The sequence below is a fragment of the Pygocentrus nattereri genome, chromosome 28 (genome assembly GCF_015220715.1).
Source record: "Pygocentrus nattereri isolate fPygNat1 chromosome 28, fPygNat1.pri, whole genome shotgun sequence".
Classification (NCBI taxonomy): domain Eukaryota; kingdom Metazoa; phylum Chordata; class Actinopteri; order Characiformes; family Serrasalmidae; genus Pygocentrus; species Pygocentrus nattereri.
Genome location: NC_051238.1, coordinates 10,249,582 through 10,266,295, shown reverse-complemented (window position 1 = coordinate 10,266,295; position 16,714 = coordinate 10,249,582). Strand labels below are relative to the sequence as shown.

The window sequence follows — 16,714 nt, the reverse complement described above, 5'->3', positions numbered from 1 at the left end:
ATTTTTGAAGCTTTAACAGTGTTTACATACTGCAGCCTAAGCAAGGAGAATTATGTTTTCTATGAAATGGGCTAACTTGTGAAATACACTCAGGTGCCAGTTTGGAATAGATTTATCTGCAGATTTTTCTGTGTGATATGAGTTTGTTTTGGTCTTCATCTCCTCTCCAGGTCCCCAACTACTATAAGATCATAAAGCACCCCATGCACCTGAACTTGGTGAAGAGGAAACTGCAGCTAAAGCACCCACAGCACTACCAGAGCCCCAAAGATTTTGTGTACGACGTCCGTCTGGTCTTCAGCAACTGCGCAAAGTACAATGAGGTGAGTGAGCGCATGTTGTGTTGTTGCATGTAGGCATGGGGATGTTTTTGGGTGTCTGTTTTAGTGTCGGACGCAGCAGTAACCAGGCAGTGTGTTGTGCATGTGCTGGCTGCACCATGCAAGCTTTAATTTTGCAACACACCTGTACTAACAAACAAATGGACTCAGGATTATGAATATTCTGACACATTTATGTATTGTGCACATCAGTTATTTAGTACTTAAACTAACACATTTCCATCAAAATTAACTTTGGCCTTGCATATTTTAAGCAGTTTTTGCTTGATGTTAAGTTCAGTTTTATGGTGTTTATCATACGGTTAGTGAAGCTTGAAGGCTTGCCCATAGATCAGAGAAGGTTTCTGTTTTAATGCAGAGTTCTCTCGATTTTTAAACATTTTTACGTATTTTTGTTGATGAAATGTAAACAAAGTCATTCAAAGTGGTTTCATGTTAAATGGTTGCTTTTTTTTGTTTGTTTTTTTTGCCTCTGTAAAGTGACCTTGGGTATAAGAAATGTACTATAAAAATGTAACTTTGTTAAATTATTATTATTATTATTATTGTGTACCTTTTTCACACAACTGGTTCCAATTAACATTGGGAATGACTTTGCTTACACAGAAATTTTGAAAAATCAGTGGACTTCCCCTGTAAGGGAAACTCACCTGAGAAACTGTTTTTCATATTCAGATTTTTATTCAGGCTTTGTCTCGTTTGAATATGAAAAATAGGCCTACTTTTAAGGTTGTACTGGAAAATGTTCTGTATTACAGTCGCATGCAAAAGTTTGGGCGCCCCAGACAAATTATGTTTTGTTTAAATTTATTTTTTAAGTAAAAATAAGTTGCACATCCTCTACAGAGAGCACAATTCTGCACATATTAATGCATCATCTCTGCTCTGTGGGTGAAGTCTTTGGAAAAGACTGAATCAGATCCGTTTTTTACTCATTTCAGTTTCATTTTAAAGCTGGTTAGTAATATAGTGACTGTACAGCAATTTCACAGATAACTGCTCTTTTTTTTTTATCCCCAGTGTAATTTTGTTTAATGGATGAGTATTGCTGAAGTGGTTAGAGACAGTGCAGTAAGTAGGAGTGGGCAGTATGGCAATATTTTTGGCTCATCATAGTCATAAACTTTTCTACATGTCATGTATATTGTCAGTACTTAAAGAATACAATAAAAAACAATCTGCATGTATCGTTACAAAAGGAGTATAGTTATTTTAATTTTAAAAATTGTACAATAATTATACAAAAATTATTACATTATTTTAATGTGGCACATTTTTTTCTGTTTCAACTGATCAAACCTCAGACAAACTAAATATTGTGATGCATATTATATTGTACTGTATTATACATAATGTAATGTCTGGAAGTATTGAGAAATTCATGTTTTTCCATATTGCCCACCCCTAGCTGTAAATGATCTTAGTTGCTTTGAGTGAACTTATATAATTGATAAATTATTGATATACTATTCATCTAATGATGATGTTATTGCTATTGTTGGTTTATCTGTATGAATATGTTTAAAATAAGTAAATATTATATACATATTTTTCATATTATCATTTTTGTTTTTACAAATTATCCTTTTTATGGGCTAAAGTCCTATTCAAGATAGGTCTTTTTTTTTTTTCTTTTTTTTTCTTTTTTTTTTAACACCAGAGGAGGTCTTAAAAACTAATTTGTAAGTGGTTTGATTGCCAGATTCACACAAAATAGAGTCGATAGCCCGATCAAAACGTCATAGTGCGAGCAGCGTTAAGATTGCAATTAAATGGGTCCAAACAAAGAACACAAACTAAGTTCTAGTTAATGCCAAATAAAATAGTATTACACTGGTGAAGTGCCACCCTATTAGAAGTACTTACAAGATATTTTTGTTTTCCTTCTTTCTTTAATTAGCCGATTAGAAAAAGTGTTGTAGGTTCCGGTTTTCCTTATTTGACCTTGGGGATATAGGAACTGTTACAAATCATGATGTTTACAGGTTAACCTTGTTCTCTGGTCACCAGAAATGTGGATGTGTCTGCAGGTTTTGTTATATTGGGGTGAGGTGGATTTGAATAGGATGGCTATAACTTACTGAGGGAGCTTCTGCTTGTGCAAATTATAGAATGTAATTCACTCTAAAACAAAGAGCAGAGCAGATTTTCGTGCTGGATTAAAATTGCACATCTTGTCCATAATTGTTCAAATTAGAGCACCTACCCAGGTAGCACTAAACCAGCTCCAATAAGTTTTAATTGTCCATTTCTCTTCGTCTCTTTACCTCAGTCAGCATTGGTGGCTGCAAGTGCTGTCTTCTGGTTTCATCTGTGGACATCTGTGTTGATAGTAATACCAAATGACTCCTTTCTAACAAATCCTGAGTCTCATATGAATTCTTGCCAGGAAGAAATCAGATCTTGGAGGAATATAAAATGATCAAGTGCTGTTGTAATTTATTATGAATGTAAAGAGTGAAAAACCCCATCATGGCACAGTATCACTCATACTTTGGTCACTCCTTTGTAAGGGTGGTCATAGGACTGCCTGTGGCTTCAGGCCCCAAATGAACTGGACCACTTATTATTGCTTCTGTCTGTTCACTCTGTAGTAGTTCTTTGTCTGTGATGGGCATTTGTGGTGTTTATTAAAGTGGAATTCCATTGAGTTTTCAAAATGTCTGTATAATTAAATTGTTAAAGCCTAAACAAAGATGTTCAGAGTGGTTTGATGTGAAATGCGCCATTCTGGAGAAAACTGACCAATAAGAACTGTTCCCTGTAACGACGGGAACCAGACGTCTGATGTGTTTAATGCCTCTAAGGGCTCACAGAATGTTTTGTGTTTTGCCATCAATATTGCATTTAAACACTCAGGTAGACACTTGTAGGTTTACTGGTGTTTTGGGATGGCAATTAAAATGGTTATATTTGTGTTGTACGTTTTCCGATCCATGTTTCCCTTCACCACTGTTTAAAAAACAAACAAACAAACAAAAAACCCTGAACAGTTATGTTTCTCTACAGTGAACCAATTCACATCAAAGCACTCTAAATTACTTTGTTTACATCTTAACGATTGAATTTACACAAGAATTTGGAACAGTACATTAGGGTCCAAAAGTCTGAGAACATCCTTTTGAATTCTTGAAAATTCTGGGAAATCTAAGAGAAATTTTGTGACCAGTAAAATGAAATTCTAGGTTCTGCTCTAGTTCTCTTTCCAAAATGAAGCGAAATGGTGACACTGACCATGTTGAGCCCTTTTTTAATCTTGTTCCTTCGATTGAAGCTTGTGTTCAGACAGGTGGGTTTGATCTGCTCAACAAAGGCTTTTACACAAATCTGTGGACTCACTGTCCTTAAAGTGAAAGGAGGACGTGTCAGATATTAAAACGTTCTGACATTTGAACTATTTCAAAGATCCTACTTTGCTTTCAGATTGTTATGCTCACAATAGAACTTTGTAATGAAAATCTTTCGATTAAATGAGAGGAATGCAAAGCATGTTCTATAGTGGTCTCAGACTTTTTGACCCCACTGTAACTGGGATTCCCCTTTAAGCCTTAAATATTCAGTGAAAACATCTGAGCTGTCAGATTTAATTTTCTCTAAAAAGGTTGTGTAGCGGCAAAGTCTTGTAATATTATCAGATTGTGTTTGTTTACTTTCTGTGACTAGAAAAAGTTAATCACATTTCAATATGATACATTATTGTCTTCAAATAACTTTGTAACTTTTGCCTGTAATGGATTTCATGTCAAAGAAGCACTATATACCTGTTACACAGTGAAAATGATCTTTTTGCTCCCCGTTTTCAGAGAGGTTTAGGCATATAGTATTCTTAGTTATATCCAATTATGGGGGATGGAGGTGAAATGAAGGATTTTTTTTTCTATGCAGATGCTAAAAATATTAAATTTTTTCTTAAGCATAACTCAACTCGCCCTTAGATGGCCACTTTTTTTTTGAGCAAACAGAATATTGTGCTCCTTGGACATTTTGTACTCCTCAAATACAGCTGAGGTGGTCACCTCTCTGTATAGATGGTATAAAATCTTTCTTCCCCCTTTCTGTTTATTTTTTTTCCTTTTCTTTTTTCTATTTTATTGCGCTGTCATCGCCCCCTTTTTAGATGTCTCGAATAATCCAGGTATATGATGAAGAGAAACAGAGTAATGTGCAGGTAAGCTGTTCGTAACACACACCCGTGAAGGGATGGGTCTGCTGCGTTTGGCGTCTGAGCCACATGTAGTTTTAACCCCCTTGCTCTAATTCTCTCCTCTCCATCATCTCTCACTCTTCGATCTCTCCGTCCCTGTACCCCCACCCCGCACCCCTCCAACCCCACCCCTTCTTTTCCTTCTCCTCCCTTTCTTCTCCCTCGTGCAGGCGGACTCGGAGGTAGCCGAGGCAGGCAAGGCCGTGAGTTTGTACTTCGAGGAGAAGCTGGTGGAGATCTACCCTGACCAGAGCTTTCCAGTGGAAGCGGAAAAACGGACTCGGGAAGAGGAAGAGGAGGAAGCCGATGACGACTCTGATGACGACTTTGTGCAGCCGAAGCGGAAGAGGTTAAAAAACGATGAGAAAGTGTTGCACATAAAGTGAAGAGGATCCTGCAGGAAGGAGGGACTGCGAGAAGTGTGTTTGTTTTTGGTCTTCTTCACAGTCTCCCTCTCGATGTATTATGGCTGACTGACCGGTTTTCAGATCCCGTGATTATTATTTCACCCTGCTTCGTCATGAAGGGTTGCTATAAATAAGCAAGAACTTAAAATATGAACCCTGAATCTGGAACTATAAACTGATTTTTTTTATTTTTTTTTTTTGCTTTTTTTCCTTCTTGGGGGATGGTCATCTGAGGATTTTGTCTCTGGTCTCATCGGGTGGTACTGACAAGGAAGTTAAAAAAGAACTTGTATTTAAAATGCAGTTTAGTTGGACTGGTGAAGAAACAGCTGGTGGTTTCTTTTCTAAAAATGATCATTTATGACCATGTTTGTAAATCTATTGTGAACTATGCTTTATAAAAGAACTCAAACTCCCATATGCCCTCGTCTTTATGTATGATGAACAAGTATGGCTTACCTGCTCCTGTAATATGTGCATTTGTTCCGTTGCAGTTTGCGCTATCCTGTAAATAACCGATGGCTTTAAGCAGTGAAAATGGGCGAAGTCGTCCTTTTTTTTTTTTTTTTTTTTTTTTTTTCCCTCCCCCCCCCCCCCCCAAAAATAAAGCTGTCACCCCTGTATTTTCTCAAATAGTGTTAATCTCGGACTGTCCTCTCGGATGTATATAAAATGCTTGTATATATAGTTATGAAGTATGTACAAGTTTTGCTACGAAACCAAACAAGATTAAAGCTCTTTGGTGGGGTGCCAGTATCAGTTATCTATGTGTATGTATTGACAGGGTGAGACGTGTGCATGTCATGGAGCTGTTCTCTCAGTGGTATTCAAATCTGTTATTACTGTCATTTTTGTGGCTAAAAAGCTACTACGCGATTGTTCTTCCAGTGACCTCCAGTCTTGGCCAGAGGTGGGTACTGCTTCTGTTACTTGTTGTCAAGTGCAGTTTTGGATTTTTAAATTTGAGCATTTAAACTATTTTAAGTAATACTTTTATGTCTAGTATAATGCAACGCTGTGCAAAAGTCAGAGACCACCCTTTTATTACTTTATGGCTGTTTTGACTGGAAATTGCGTATTTTAAAAAAATTGTCCAGAAGAGAAAAAGCAGAAAACTTTTAAGAAAATTAGAAAGACACCTCCATATATACATACATATTGCTGTATTTAGTGTTTCCACTCTTGTCATTCCAGCTTTTTTTTTGTTTTGATGTTCAAAGAAATTTGCGGGAATATTTCTTTGTACCTCCAAAGTTCAGTCTTAGAAGTTGGTTGCATTTTTCTACCCATGCTTCAAATCGTCTCAAGCACATACACTGATCAGAATACTTTATTGATCCCAGAGAGACACTGCAGTTATTACAGTTGTAACCATTTATGTAAAGAATAAACACTTCAGTAATTTAAAAAAAGACAAATTTGCAGAATGTACATGTTTAAATTCTTATGAAATCTGCACTCTGGGTGGTCAATTTGTTCTGAGGACAGCAGTTTCTTTGTTAGATTTGCAAATGTTTCTTTTCTCAATAAAGGCCTCTTGACAGCTACACATCCTTTCAGACCCATAGCGCTGAGTTGTCTTAATAGTGGAGGGATGGACAGAAACACCTGTGGCTTTTTTTCAGATTTGAAGCAGCTTGGTTTTCTCTCAAAGATGAAAGGTCAAAGGGCTCTTTAGCTGATGGGGACCGTTTTAGTGGCCTACCGGGTCTTGTGTGGTTGTTAGGAGTCCGTTGTTCCTCTGAATCTCTTCTTTTTAAAAACTCCTGTTTTATTGTCCTTTGATTTTCCCCTTTCTTACCCAAGTAGATCATCTTCTATCTAATCACCTCAGAAACATCTTAACATGAATAACTTACATGATGTACATAATGGCTGTTTTCGCTGGATATTAAATGAAGGGTGGCCTCTAACAGCTGCACAGAACTGTTTATTTGTGAAGAATGGGATCAGTAATTCACTCAGTTCCAGTTTAGTCCTTCACATTTAGTTACTAATGCCTTTTCTGTGTTTATCCTCATTGTCAGTGTTTTGCTGTGACTGATGCATCTTGTAATTAAGTTGTGGTGTTTTAGGTCAGACTGAAAGGAGCGCAAAAAGAGAATAATAAACTTATAAACTTAAATTTCTGTGCTAATAGGTGGGTTCGCTCACATTTGCGTGGTTTTATGTACCAAAAAAGTGCCATAATTCAGTTTTTAACTAGCCGTTTTACAGCCTCTGTATAGTATAGATGACCGTATAAATGAATGTAGTGAGCTCTGTTCTGATTGGCTGACTTGTGTTACGTCATGTGAACAATGTTTATAACTTCAGTGTGTGGGCGGAGCTAAACTGCTCTGAATTTATTTATTTTATTTTTTTTGTGGCGTCAAAAAAAAAAAATCTGAACAGGTTGTTTTACCTTATTTTGCACAAATAATCCAGGGAGTAAAATTTGCGTTTTAATTTTTTAGTACATTTTAAAACCCGAGTGGTGTTTAGACTTTTCAAATCAGTCAAGCTCATTTAGGTTAGCTACTTTGCTGAGTCTAGACTAGCTCGTTTGCTGACCCCATGCCTTCTCGTCCTCATTTCCTGTGGTTTAGAGCTTTCCTTCTCTTTACTGTGTCCATTGTGCTGAACAGACAGATCTGTAGGTCAGGTGAGAGCAGATCAGCTGATGTCTGTGTCAGCGGCTGAAGGAGACTTAAACTTGCCCAAGTTGTGCCCTGGGGAGCCTGTGGCTAAACCTCTAGCGTTTTAACGTGTATTGTCGCAGCTTTGGGGGCTAGCACGGCGGGGGGCCAGGCTCGCTGTCTCTTAGGTAAGTCACCGGTAAGACTTTTATATTAAAAAATAAATCAAAAATAAAAGCCCAGACGAAGCGGAAGTCGGGTCAGGCTTGTTGACTCATTGGTTATTTTTTATATTAAATTATATTTAAAAAAATTATTTTTTAATTAAAAAGTAATGAATAAAAAAATCTCAGACGAAACGGAGGTCAGCGTCTTCTTCCACCTTAACCTAAGTGGGTCAACAGTAGGCGCCAGAATGGCAGAACGGTAACCTAGGTTACTGCTGCACCATTTAAGGTGGAACGGAAAATGTGTATTTAATCTTGTGTTGATTGAATCTTGAATCTTGTTGTGAAGCTGTTGTGCTTCGTAACCTGGCTTCACAGAAGCGTGGATGTAGCACTGAGGCCACACGGGGCGGGCGGGATTTCTGTGAAGAGGTTTAATGCCCAGTGCTAGCTACTCTCTTTTCAGGAAAGGTAGCGCGAAGTATTGATATGTGATAAAGAAGTGTGAAAAGATGGGCAGGCCAGGGTGGCGTATTCACTGAAAGTGGCCAACATCTGTGCTTTAAACTGAGATAATGTCATGAATAATGTGGCGAAACAGTGAATTATGTTTTCTGCTTTCCAGTTAAAGTGAAACTGAAGAGCTCTGTCGTTGGGGCGCTTGCTGAGCTGGCTAGTTTTACTATCAAGTGTTCAGCTGTAGTCCTTACTTTCCACAAAGAATGTGTTTAAACCTGATATTTAAAAGGAATAAAGGTTGTGTGTGTTTTCGCAATATAAACGCTCTTCGCCGCTGTTTCAACAGGCCGGTTGGTGCTTCCTTCGAGCTGATGACGTGTCCCTGACGCCAGCACCAACTGTCCAATCAGAGCTCGCGCAGAGTGCCGTTGCGGCTGCCTTGTTTTGAGCGACTGTTTTTCCTGTGCTGCTGGAAGCGGGACGTCAAGGCTGCGAGGTAAGCGGTTTCTGCTTCTGCTTAAAATGTGCGGTTTTATGTAATTCCAGCAGTATGGGTTTTGATTTAGAGGCGTTCTGGACCCCGCACGTTTGAACGTCAGGGTAAAATCCTTTTAAACTGTGAGTCTTTGGCCTCCCGCGCCTTGGTTTAGCAGCAGCATCGCCGTTTGTCCCACTTAATCAAGCTGATGTAACCTAACTAGGTTAGTTAGTTAATTAGTTAGTTAGTTAGTTAGTTAGTTAGTTAGTTAGTACTTCTGCTTGTTAGACTGTCGGCTGAATTGTGTGATTTATTAAAGGGAGATTTTTGAGATGTTAGCAGAGCCATTCAGTGTGGTTTGATGTAAAGTGGTACATTATAGAGGAACTGGCTTTACAGTGCTGCTAATAGGAACCAGGGGTCACCATGTCTACAGCACAAATATAACCTAGCCGTTTTATTTACTGTCCAAAAGTCATCCTACACGTCCTCTGAATTTTTAAATGTAGTGTTGAAGATGGTAACATAATGGAAAACCTGAAAAATAGTTTTCTTTGGGGTCTGTTTTGACTTGGCACACTGCGCGTGTAGAATAAATGGATTAAAATATGTTTTAAGCCATAATTTTATCACAAAACTATTGTAAAACCTGTGTCACCTGCATCAGGGAGCGTATATCTCACAACTTAATGTAATAATAACTCTGTGAGAGAGCTTTTAGTGGTGGACGTCTGGTTCCTATCACCACTACTGTGAATAGTTCTGACGTCACGTTTCTGTAGGGCAGAGCATTTCACAGCAAACCATTCTGACTGACTTTATTCACCACTCAACCATTTATGTAGAATTTTTGAAAAAGTCCATGTCTTTTTTGTATATTATTGAGTCTAAACCAGCTCAAATGCTTGTCACTTTTCCAGTTATGTCGGATGGGGCTTTTTCTTCTGGTGGTGGATTTCTGTCTGATGGAGATGGAAACTTCAGCACCCTCTGCCCCAATGGCACGGCGTGGGTTTGGTATGGGCTCCAGGAGTGTGCCCAGGATGCCAGGGACATGGCCAGTGTTATCCTGGGTCTGCTGTCTATAGTCTGCTTCATGGTATCCAGTTTCCCGTAAGTACCAGCACCTTAAAACAATCATTCAAAAATGTAATCTATTTAAAAATTATCTATAATTTTTCCATAAGCCATTCTTTTAGTCATAGTCCATTTTTTCCCCCCTCAGTTTTCAGAGTTGTTTTTAATTTTTAAATTTGCTTGATATATGTGCTTCTAAAGTAAGATTCAATGCAAAATACCACCCAGTAAGTAGGCCTTTATCTGCAGTGTTGCTATCATAAACATCAACTTTGCGTTGTTTTTCCATCAGTGCCTTTGAACAGATTTTGATGTGTTTTTGTTAAACAAAGGTGTCTAAAGTAAGATACTGTTGACATCTTCCACCGGCATCTATGGGAAGCCTGTGGAAGGTGTCAACCCTGGTGTGAGTGTGAGCAGCTACACACAACAGTAAATGCTGTGAGTAGAAAGGCATTTCTGTTTATCACCTCTTTTTTGTCCCTCGCAGTTAGAGAAACAGAAAGAATGCTATTCTGTAAAGCTATACAGAAAGAATACTAGAGATAGGGCAGTAATTTTATGCCAAAAAAATATTATAAAGTTCCACTTGACGCTTGTGATGTTTTCTGTTTTTATGCCTGTGTTGTATAAAACCATTTAAAGGCAACCTGTGGGTGCTTGTGGTGAATCTTACTTTAGAAGCGTGCATTTGTCACACATAAAACATGCAAAATCATTTTATAACACTAATAGAAGGAGCATTTTGAGGGAAAACTTTTGGTAAACAATGCAAACTGAGTGCTGTTTTTCTTATGAGTTAAACTGCAGAGTTTTTAGAAGGTATGTGACTGTCTTGTAAGTGCTTGAAAAGTTGTCCATTCCTTTGTTTCTAGACAATACTACAAATCCTGTAGGACAGGGAACATGGACAGTGCTTTATCCATTTGGTTTCTGTTGCTGTGGCTAGCGGGGGACTCGTGTAACCTTATTGGCTCTTTCTTGGCCGACCAGCTTCCTCTTCAAGTAAGGAACTAAATGAATGGTGAATCAAGGGGAATTTGACAGTTTTTGTTCTACATTTCTGAATAATTCAATCGCTGAACTGTAAAGAGAGCCTTTCAGAGTGGTTTGATCTGAAATGGTGCATTGTGTACACCTTCACTGACCTAGATTTCTTTACAGTGGTGGTGATAAGAACCATGAGTTGCAGTGTCAACACAAGGCACATATAACCGTTTTATTTACTATCCACAATGACCAGTGAACCTACGTGTCTTCTGAGTTTTTACATGTATTGGTGATGGTGAAATAATAAATCTGAAAAATTAAGTTATTTGTAACCATTTCGTGTTATATTCATTTAGTTTATAGAGGCATTAAATGCTTTGCACGTTTGATTCCTATCACCACCACTGTGAGCACTTTTCATTAGAATGGAGCATTTCACAACAAACCACCCTGAACGACTCTTTACATCATAGCGATTTAATTATGCAGAAGAATTGGTGTAATTTGTATTTAATGGCTTCATAAAGGGATTCATGACCTTAAACGGTGATTAATGGCTGAGTAATGATTAATGTCTTTGAATAATTAATGGCTTTGAGAGCTGAGTTTGAGAAGCAGCTCAATTGTAAGAGAATCTCAAGGAAAACGTTATTTCTAATTTGACCAGTTAAATTAGTTAAATTTCTGTTTACTGTTTTCCTTATTTGTATGTTTTCTCTTGTCTGTTTGATTTTTTGCTTATCTCTCTCATTATCTCTCTTACAGACATACACTGCAGTGTACTATGTGTTTGCTGACCTCATAATGCTGAGCATGTATTCCTACTACAAGCTGAGAAATAAAATGACAAACCGTGAATTAATAGGTATCGTTTCATTTTGCTTTTAATTTAAATTTGCAGTATTCTTTGCACTTGCTGTGCCTTTTGTTTTGAAAGTGGCAGGACAGGATGAGCTAAATCCCTCAGTAGAGATAATACTGTCTGGTACTTCTCCCTGACTCTGTGTACTGTGGTTCTTTCATCATATAACTCTCAGTGCTGTGTTAAAGCCACAGGTTGCTAATTACTGCACACAGTGAGTGATTAGATGAATGTTGGTCCTCTTTAGGGCCCCAAGTCATGCAGTTCATTACCACTCTAGGAGCTCAGGAGAGCTGAGCTGCTTTGTTTTCCTGCCTTCATCATTATTCAGCGTCAGTGTGACAATGTGTTAAACACTCTAGGAATATGCTGATTACTGAAACTCTGAGCAGCACTCCTCTACTTTGGTCTGTAGGTGGAGACAGAGCGGTGCTGAATGCTGTCGGGGTTCTTTGTCTGCTCGGAGTGTCTGCCTCCTTGATACGACTACCAGTCCAGTATGAGCAGTCGGTGGCAGTCTCTGGCTTCAGAGTGCGATCTCTGCTGGCTGTGAATGAGCAAATCGGTTCAATACAGGTACATAGTTTCCATTTTCCTTTAAAGTGATCGATCACCGTTACTGAACTCTTGGTTTGCCAAAGTCTCAAATATCTATTTAGGGTTCCTGCAGTTATCTCGTTAATTATACGGTCACAAATGCTTTGTGATCATGGTCCAGTGGTTCCCTGACCAGGCTTACCCCTGCACTGCAGAGTCCATTATTTTCCATGCTCTGAAACGCCCAACTTCAGCTTATTAATTAAGTGGTTATTATATAATTACAGGGCTTGACTTTAACAATTGTCTGCAACAAATGAAAGTGTTGGTCGGTCTGTTTGTCTTTGTCTTTCCTTTTCTGTCTATCTTTTTCTCTCTTCTGTCAGTCTCTCTCTTTTCCTTCCCTCTCTCTGTCTCTGTCTCTCTTTATCTCTAAGATCAGTTCTAATTGCTGTTTTAATACATTTATGCAAAACTGTCATTTGCAGTCACTATTGACCTTTTTATTTAAAGTAGACAAGGGATTTTGGCCTTGAAAAAACTTAATGTCCAGCCTTGTGTTATTTACTGTGTATTATTATTATTATTATTATTATTATTATTATTATCTCAGGTGGAGGAACTCAGATAACTGAAACTATGCACAAAGATTGTTAGCTGTTAAGCTAATGGTCAGTCACCATACTTGTTCATTATTTACACAATAACTTGCTGTGATGGTGTTTTCAATTCAAAACAAGATGTCCGGTGGAAACTTATGGGAGGTCACATTTGTGCTGTTTATTACCAATACACAAAACTGGATATTTATTTTAAAAGTGAACTAGAAATAACAAGGAAACATTTCAGGAGGAAACGCGTTACTGTTCCTTTAACATTCATCCAGTGTTGATCACTGTGGATTTTTATCGTCATAGAGAGAACATGCTATTATGGTAGAGAATGGTATTTTATTTGTAAAAATAGGTTTATAAACATTTCAGACACACGCCTGCTGATGGGCTATGTTTTACTGTGAATGGGCATCCTAAATTTGAAATCGTCTTCATTTCTGGTCTGGGCTTAACGTGTATCTGATGAGCTGGTCTTTATTGTTCTGTTCAGGCTTTTACCACAAAGGAGATCATTGGCTTTACGATCGGCTCAGCCTCCTCAATGCTCTATCTGTGCTCCAGGCTGCCACAGATGTACACAAATGTAAGTCACTAGTTTATAAAAAATAAATAGAAAGACTTTGGTATTCTTTGCTTTGCAGTGATGTTAATTTTTTTTATTTAATTATTCCCCCTTTTGCCTCACTATTTACATGACATTGAAGGGGGAAAATGCAGGGTTCCCAAGTGGTGCAGCTGTCTAAGCATTGGCCTTCTGTGAGTTTAATTTCCAGTGATGCCACAGCTGTTCATGGCTGAGAGAGTGTAACTGTCCTCTCTCTTGCTTTCTCTGAATGGGAAGCATGGTCATCCCTCTCCCTCAAACACTCGATGTGATGCTAGTCAAATCGGGCATATTTTAGCTGACATAACAGAATTGTTGATCATTGTTGACTACAAGCGTGTTGGGCTTTAGTGGCAGTTCACAAAGATGCAGTGGTGCTTTACTTGTCTAGGAAAAGGCATCCAGCTTGGTTGCATTGTGTGATAGGAGGAGACCTAGATAGTTGGAAGAATTGGCTAAATTGGGGAGAAAATTGGGTAGAAATGTGAAAAAAGAGGGCAGATGCTACACATGCTTAGTCTGGCCAAGTGTATTTTCTTCCCTTCTCTCCCTCACTTTGTTGTGTTTGTTGCTGTCTGCAGTTTCGTCGGAAATCAACAGAAGGTGTGTCATACTTCCTGTTTGCTCTGGTCATTCTGGGTAACATCACATACGGGCTGAGCGTTCTGCTGAAGAACCCAGACCACGGCCAGGGAGAGGGCAGCTATATTGTACACCACCTGCCCTGGCTCATCGGTAGCCTGGGGACGCTCACCCTCGACCTATTGGTATCCTTTTACTAACAAAAACAAATATTGTGCTTAATAGTAAATGGAGATCTTTGGTATCGACAGCTATGTAATCTCCGGAAGCATTTTGGCTGCTCTGAAGCAGCTAGTCCACTTTGATTTTACATTCAAAGCAGATTAGCCTGGTGTTTACAGTACATAAACAAGACTGCAGTCTAATAAAGACTGTATATGGAGTGATTGGGCAGCTGAAAGCTCTGTAGCTTTAGGGACCCTCAGGCGGTCAGCATTTTTGCTCAGTCCCAGTCCCCTCCAAAAGTACAGGCCCATACGCTGGCGCATGCCCTGCATAGAAAGACGCTATAAGAGAACTTGTAGAGAGGAGAACTACCACTCTGTAGTGTATTCTGTATCCTGAGGACACAACAGCAGAAAACATTTTAACACTGCCTTTATATTTCTCGCCAATCAAGCAGCACTCAGTAGCAGTAATGCCAGCTTCCTGCTGCCCAAAACTGTAGAAAAAATGAAACATACAGGTGATTTTTCTTTGCTTTTTTTAGTGAAATGCTTCCTTCTACTTTCTAAAATAAAAGAAAGTTCTGGGCGAGTGATTAGAAATTATTTTAACTTTTCGTTTTAGCCATTGAGCTCCATTTACTCCTATTCGTTGAAGACTCGCTCACAGGCGCTCTCTGGCATTTTGCAGTCATGTTTTTGATATAAAAAGGGAAATAGGAAGTGGCCAGGCTCCTCATAAACCGGCTCTGGCGCTATCCAACAGCCAACGCCCTAATAAGAATATCCAACAATGTTAAATGAATTATTTAATGGAACATATAAACATGGATTATGATGAATGGAAGCTAGTAGCATCTGATTAGCATGTCACTGGCATAATGCTAATTGCTTACTATATGATTTCTTTCACTGTTAGCAACATTTTTGACTGAACTATTCCTTTAACAGTTTATTGTCTCCAGTACATTTATTGAAAGTGTCTATGTCTCATTATTGCACTTGCCTCTTCGGTATCCTTCGGTAACACCAGAAATTCCTGGTTTTGAATTCAAGATGAATTCCAGGCTTACGCAATCAGGATAAAAACGGATGGTATATATCGTCACTTTCCAAAGAAAACCATGTATCTCCTTGAGCTGCCTATAATTAGTTATGTTGCTCTTGGGGTGGTTGAAGTGCTGTAGGTGAGTATTGATGTGAGTCAGCCTTGCTTTGCTGAATCCTTTGTTAAAGAGATTGAAATTACTCAGAGATGTGAGATTACTCTTCCAGCCATCGTTATTTCCCCTGACGTCCTTGTCCTCAGATATCTGTGCAGTTTATGATATACCGTAGGGCTCCGCTGGACAACTATAATAGAGCGGAAGAATCTGCTCCTCTTCTGTACAACTGAACCTACGTCCTCTTCACTGATACCAGTCGTGTTGCGGCATCAAGGCACTCAGGACGCTCTGCTGTGACATTGTTCCTCAATTCGAGCATGATTGACTGTCCAGAACGGATTCCTTTCTCCTTTTCCTTTAATTTGATGTTTTTTCCACATTTATTTATAGTCGTTTTATATTTGTGGCGTTTTTGTACCAGATATAGTCTTAGATTTTAGGCTGTTGTGTAATTATGGGGTATGTTGGCCATGTACGAAATGTTTTTTTTATAATTCAAAACCAAAGGTTCTCCTCTTAAACACAAACCCTTTTGTAGTACTTGTATTGGTTTTGTTCCATTTGTGAACGATATTAACAACGGTGCAATATGTTTTTGTCTGTAGAATGGTGCCTTTACATGGACACTAATTGTCATGTATGATGTTAAAGATCACAAAAAAATACTAAGATGGTTTACTTTATATTTTGACTTTTATGACAGTACTGTGCATTTTAAATGCATATTTATAATCACCTTTTTTTGGTAATATCTAGGGCTTTTTTCAGAATCTTTCAAGTTAGTTTATTTTTATTTTTGTTTTATTTCATGTGTTAATTTTGCTGCACAGTGAAGGCTGCACGGTTTCATTCACTAAAGTTGTTTTTCAGCCAAACATTCTGGGAGTTCTTGCTGTCTTTTAAAAAAGAAAGAAAAAAAGAAAAGGAACACTTAATGAAGACTGATGTGGTCTTTCTGCCAGAGCTCTCTAGTCGTTCAAAACAAATGTCAATTTCTCGCGTTACTTCCCACCACACAATCCAATTGGCTGAAAAGCCTTTTATTTTTTTCAAGCAATTAGACAACCATAACTAACAGTGAGGGCCGCTTCACTCCAGTGCTGGACTGTCAATTTTCAGAAATTCAGCAGTCTGATTCAAGGGATGGGAATCAGTAGCATTGGTTACACACAATTTTCTCAGTTCTCGATTCCAAAAAACATGACAAAAGCTCTTTCACACATGCACATTTATCTAGAAATTTCATGCTAATTAAAAGGGAAAGGGTTAAGTGGGAACACATGCTGGAGTCAAAATGCCTGTAAGACTGACAAGGATGATTTACCTGCACACGACCTAATACAATTCCTGTGAATCTACCCGAAAGGCATATATATGAACAGAAGCTGTTGTGTTACCAGGAAAACATTGACTTGTTGGTTAAAGGTACAGTGTGTAAGATTTA

General features: G+C 38.4%; 2 protein-coding genes across 3 annotated transcripts in view; both read left to right on the top strand.

The window, feature by feature from the left end:
* trim33 (tripartite motif containing 33) overlaps window positions 1-6,501 on the top strand; it is a 32,594-nt gene extending 26,093 nt beyond the window's left edge. Inside the window, exons 18-20 of one of the 2 annotated variants that reach the window (XM_017716449.2) lie at window positions 171-323; window positions 4,459-4,509; window positions 4,716-6,501. In XM_017716449.2, the coding sequence (XP_017571938.1) occupies window positions 171-323; window positions 4,459-4,509; window positions 4,716-4,931 (420 nt within the window). In that variant the 3' untranslated portion in view covers window positions 4,932-6,501. The remainder of the gene's footprint in view (window positions 1-170; window positions 324-4,458; window positions 4,510-4,715) is intronic. The other variant, XM_017716450.2, reaches the window with a different exon arrangement.
* A 1,129-nt stretch (window positions 6,502-7,630) lies between these two features.
* slc66a1 (solute carrier family 66 member 1) lies at window positions 7,631-16,145 on the top strand. The gene is made up of 9 exons (XM_017716452.2): window positions 7,631-7,758; window positions 8,543-8,692; window positions 9,595-9,787; window positions 10,627-10,756; window positions 11,507-11,606; window positions 12,019-12,179; window positions 13,245-13,337; window positions 13,940-14,125; window positions 15,414-16,145. Exons 3-9 carry the CDS (start codon window positions 9,597-9,599, stop codon window positions 15,498-15,500), a joined length of 948 nt encoding a protein of 315 aa, XP_017571941.1. The 5' UTR covers window positions 7,631-7,758; window positions 8,543-8,692; window positions 9,595-9,596; the 3' UTR covers window positions 15,501-16,145.
* Window positions 16,146-16,714: the final 569 nt, after the last annotated feature.

Bases quoted from the DNA above. Each gene is read 5' to 3' on its own strand.
- slc66a1 (XM_017716452.2), top strand. From the start codon at position 9,597: ATGTCGGATGGGGCTTTTTCTTCTGGTGGTGGATTTCTGTCTGATGGA. The intron at 11,607-12,018 runs GTATCGTTTCAT...TTTGGTCTGTAG, and splicing joins GACAAACCGTGAATTAATAG to GTGGAGACAGAGCGGTGCTG. The intron at 14,126-15,413 runs GTATCCTTTTAC...CCTTGTCCTCAG, and splicing joins CGCTCACCCTCGACCTATTG to ATATCTGTGCAGTTTATGAT.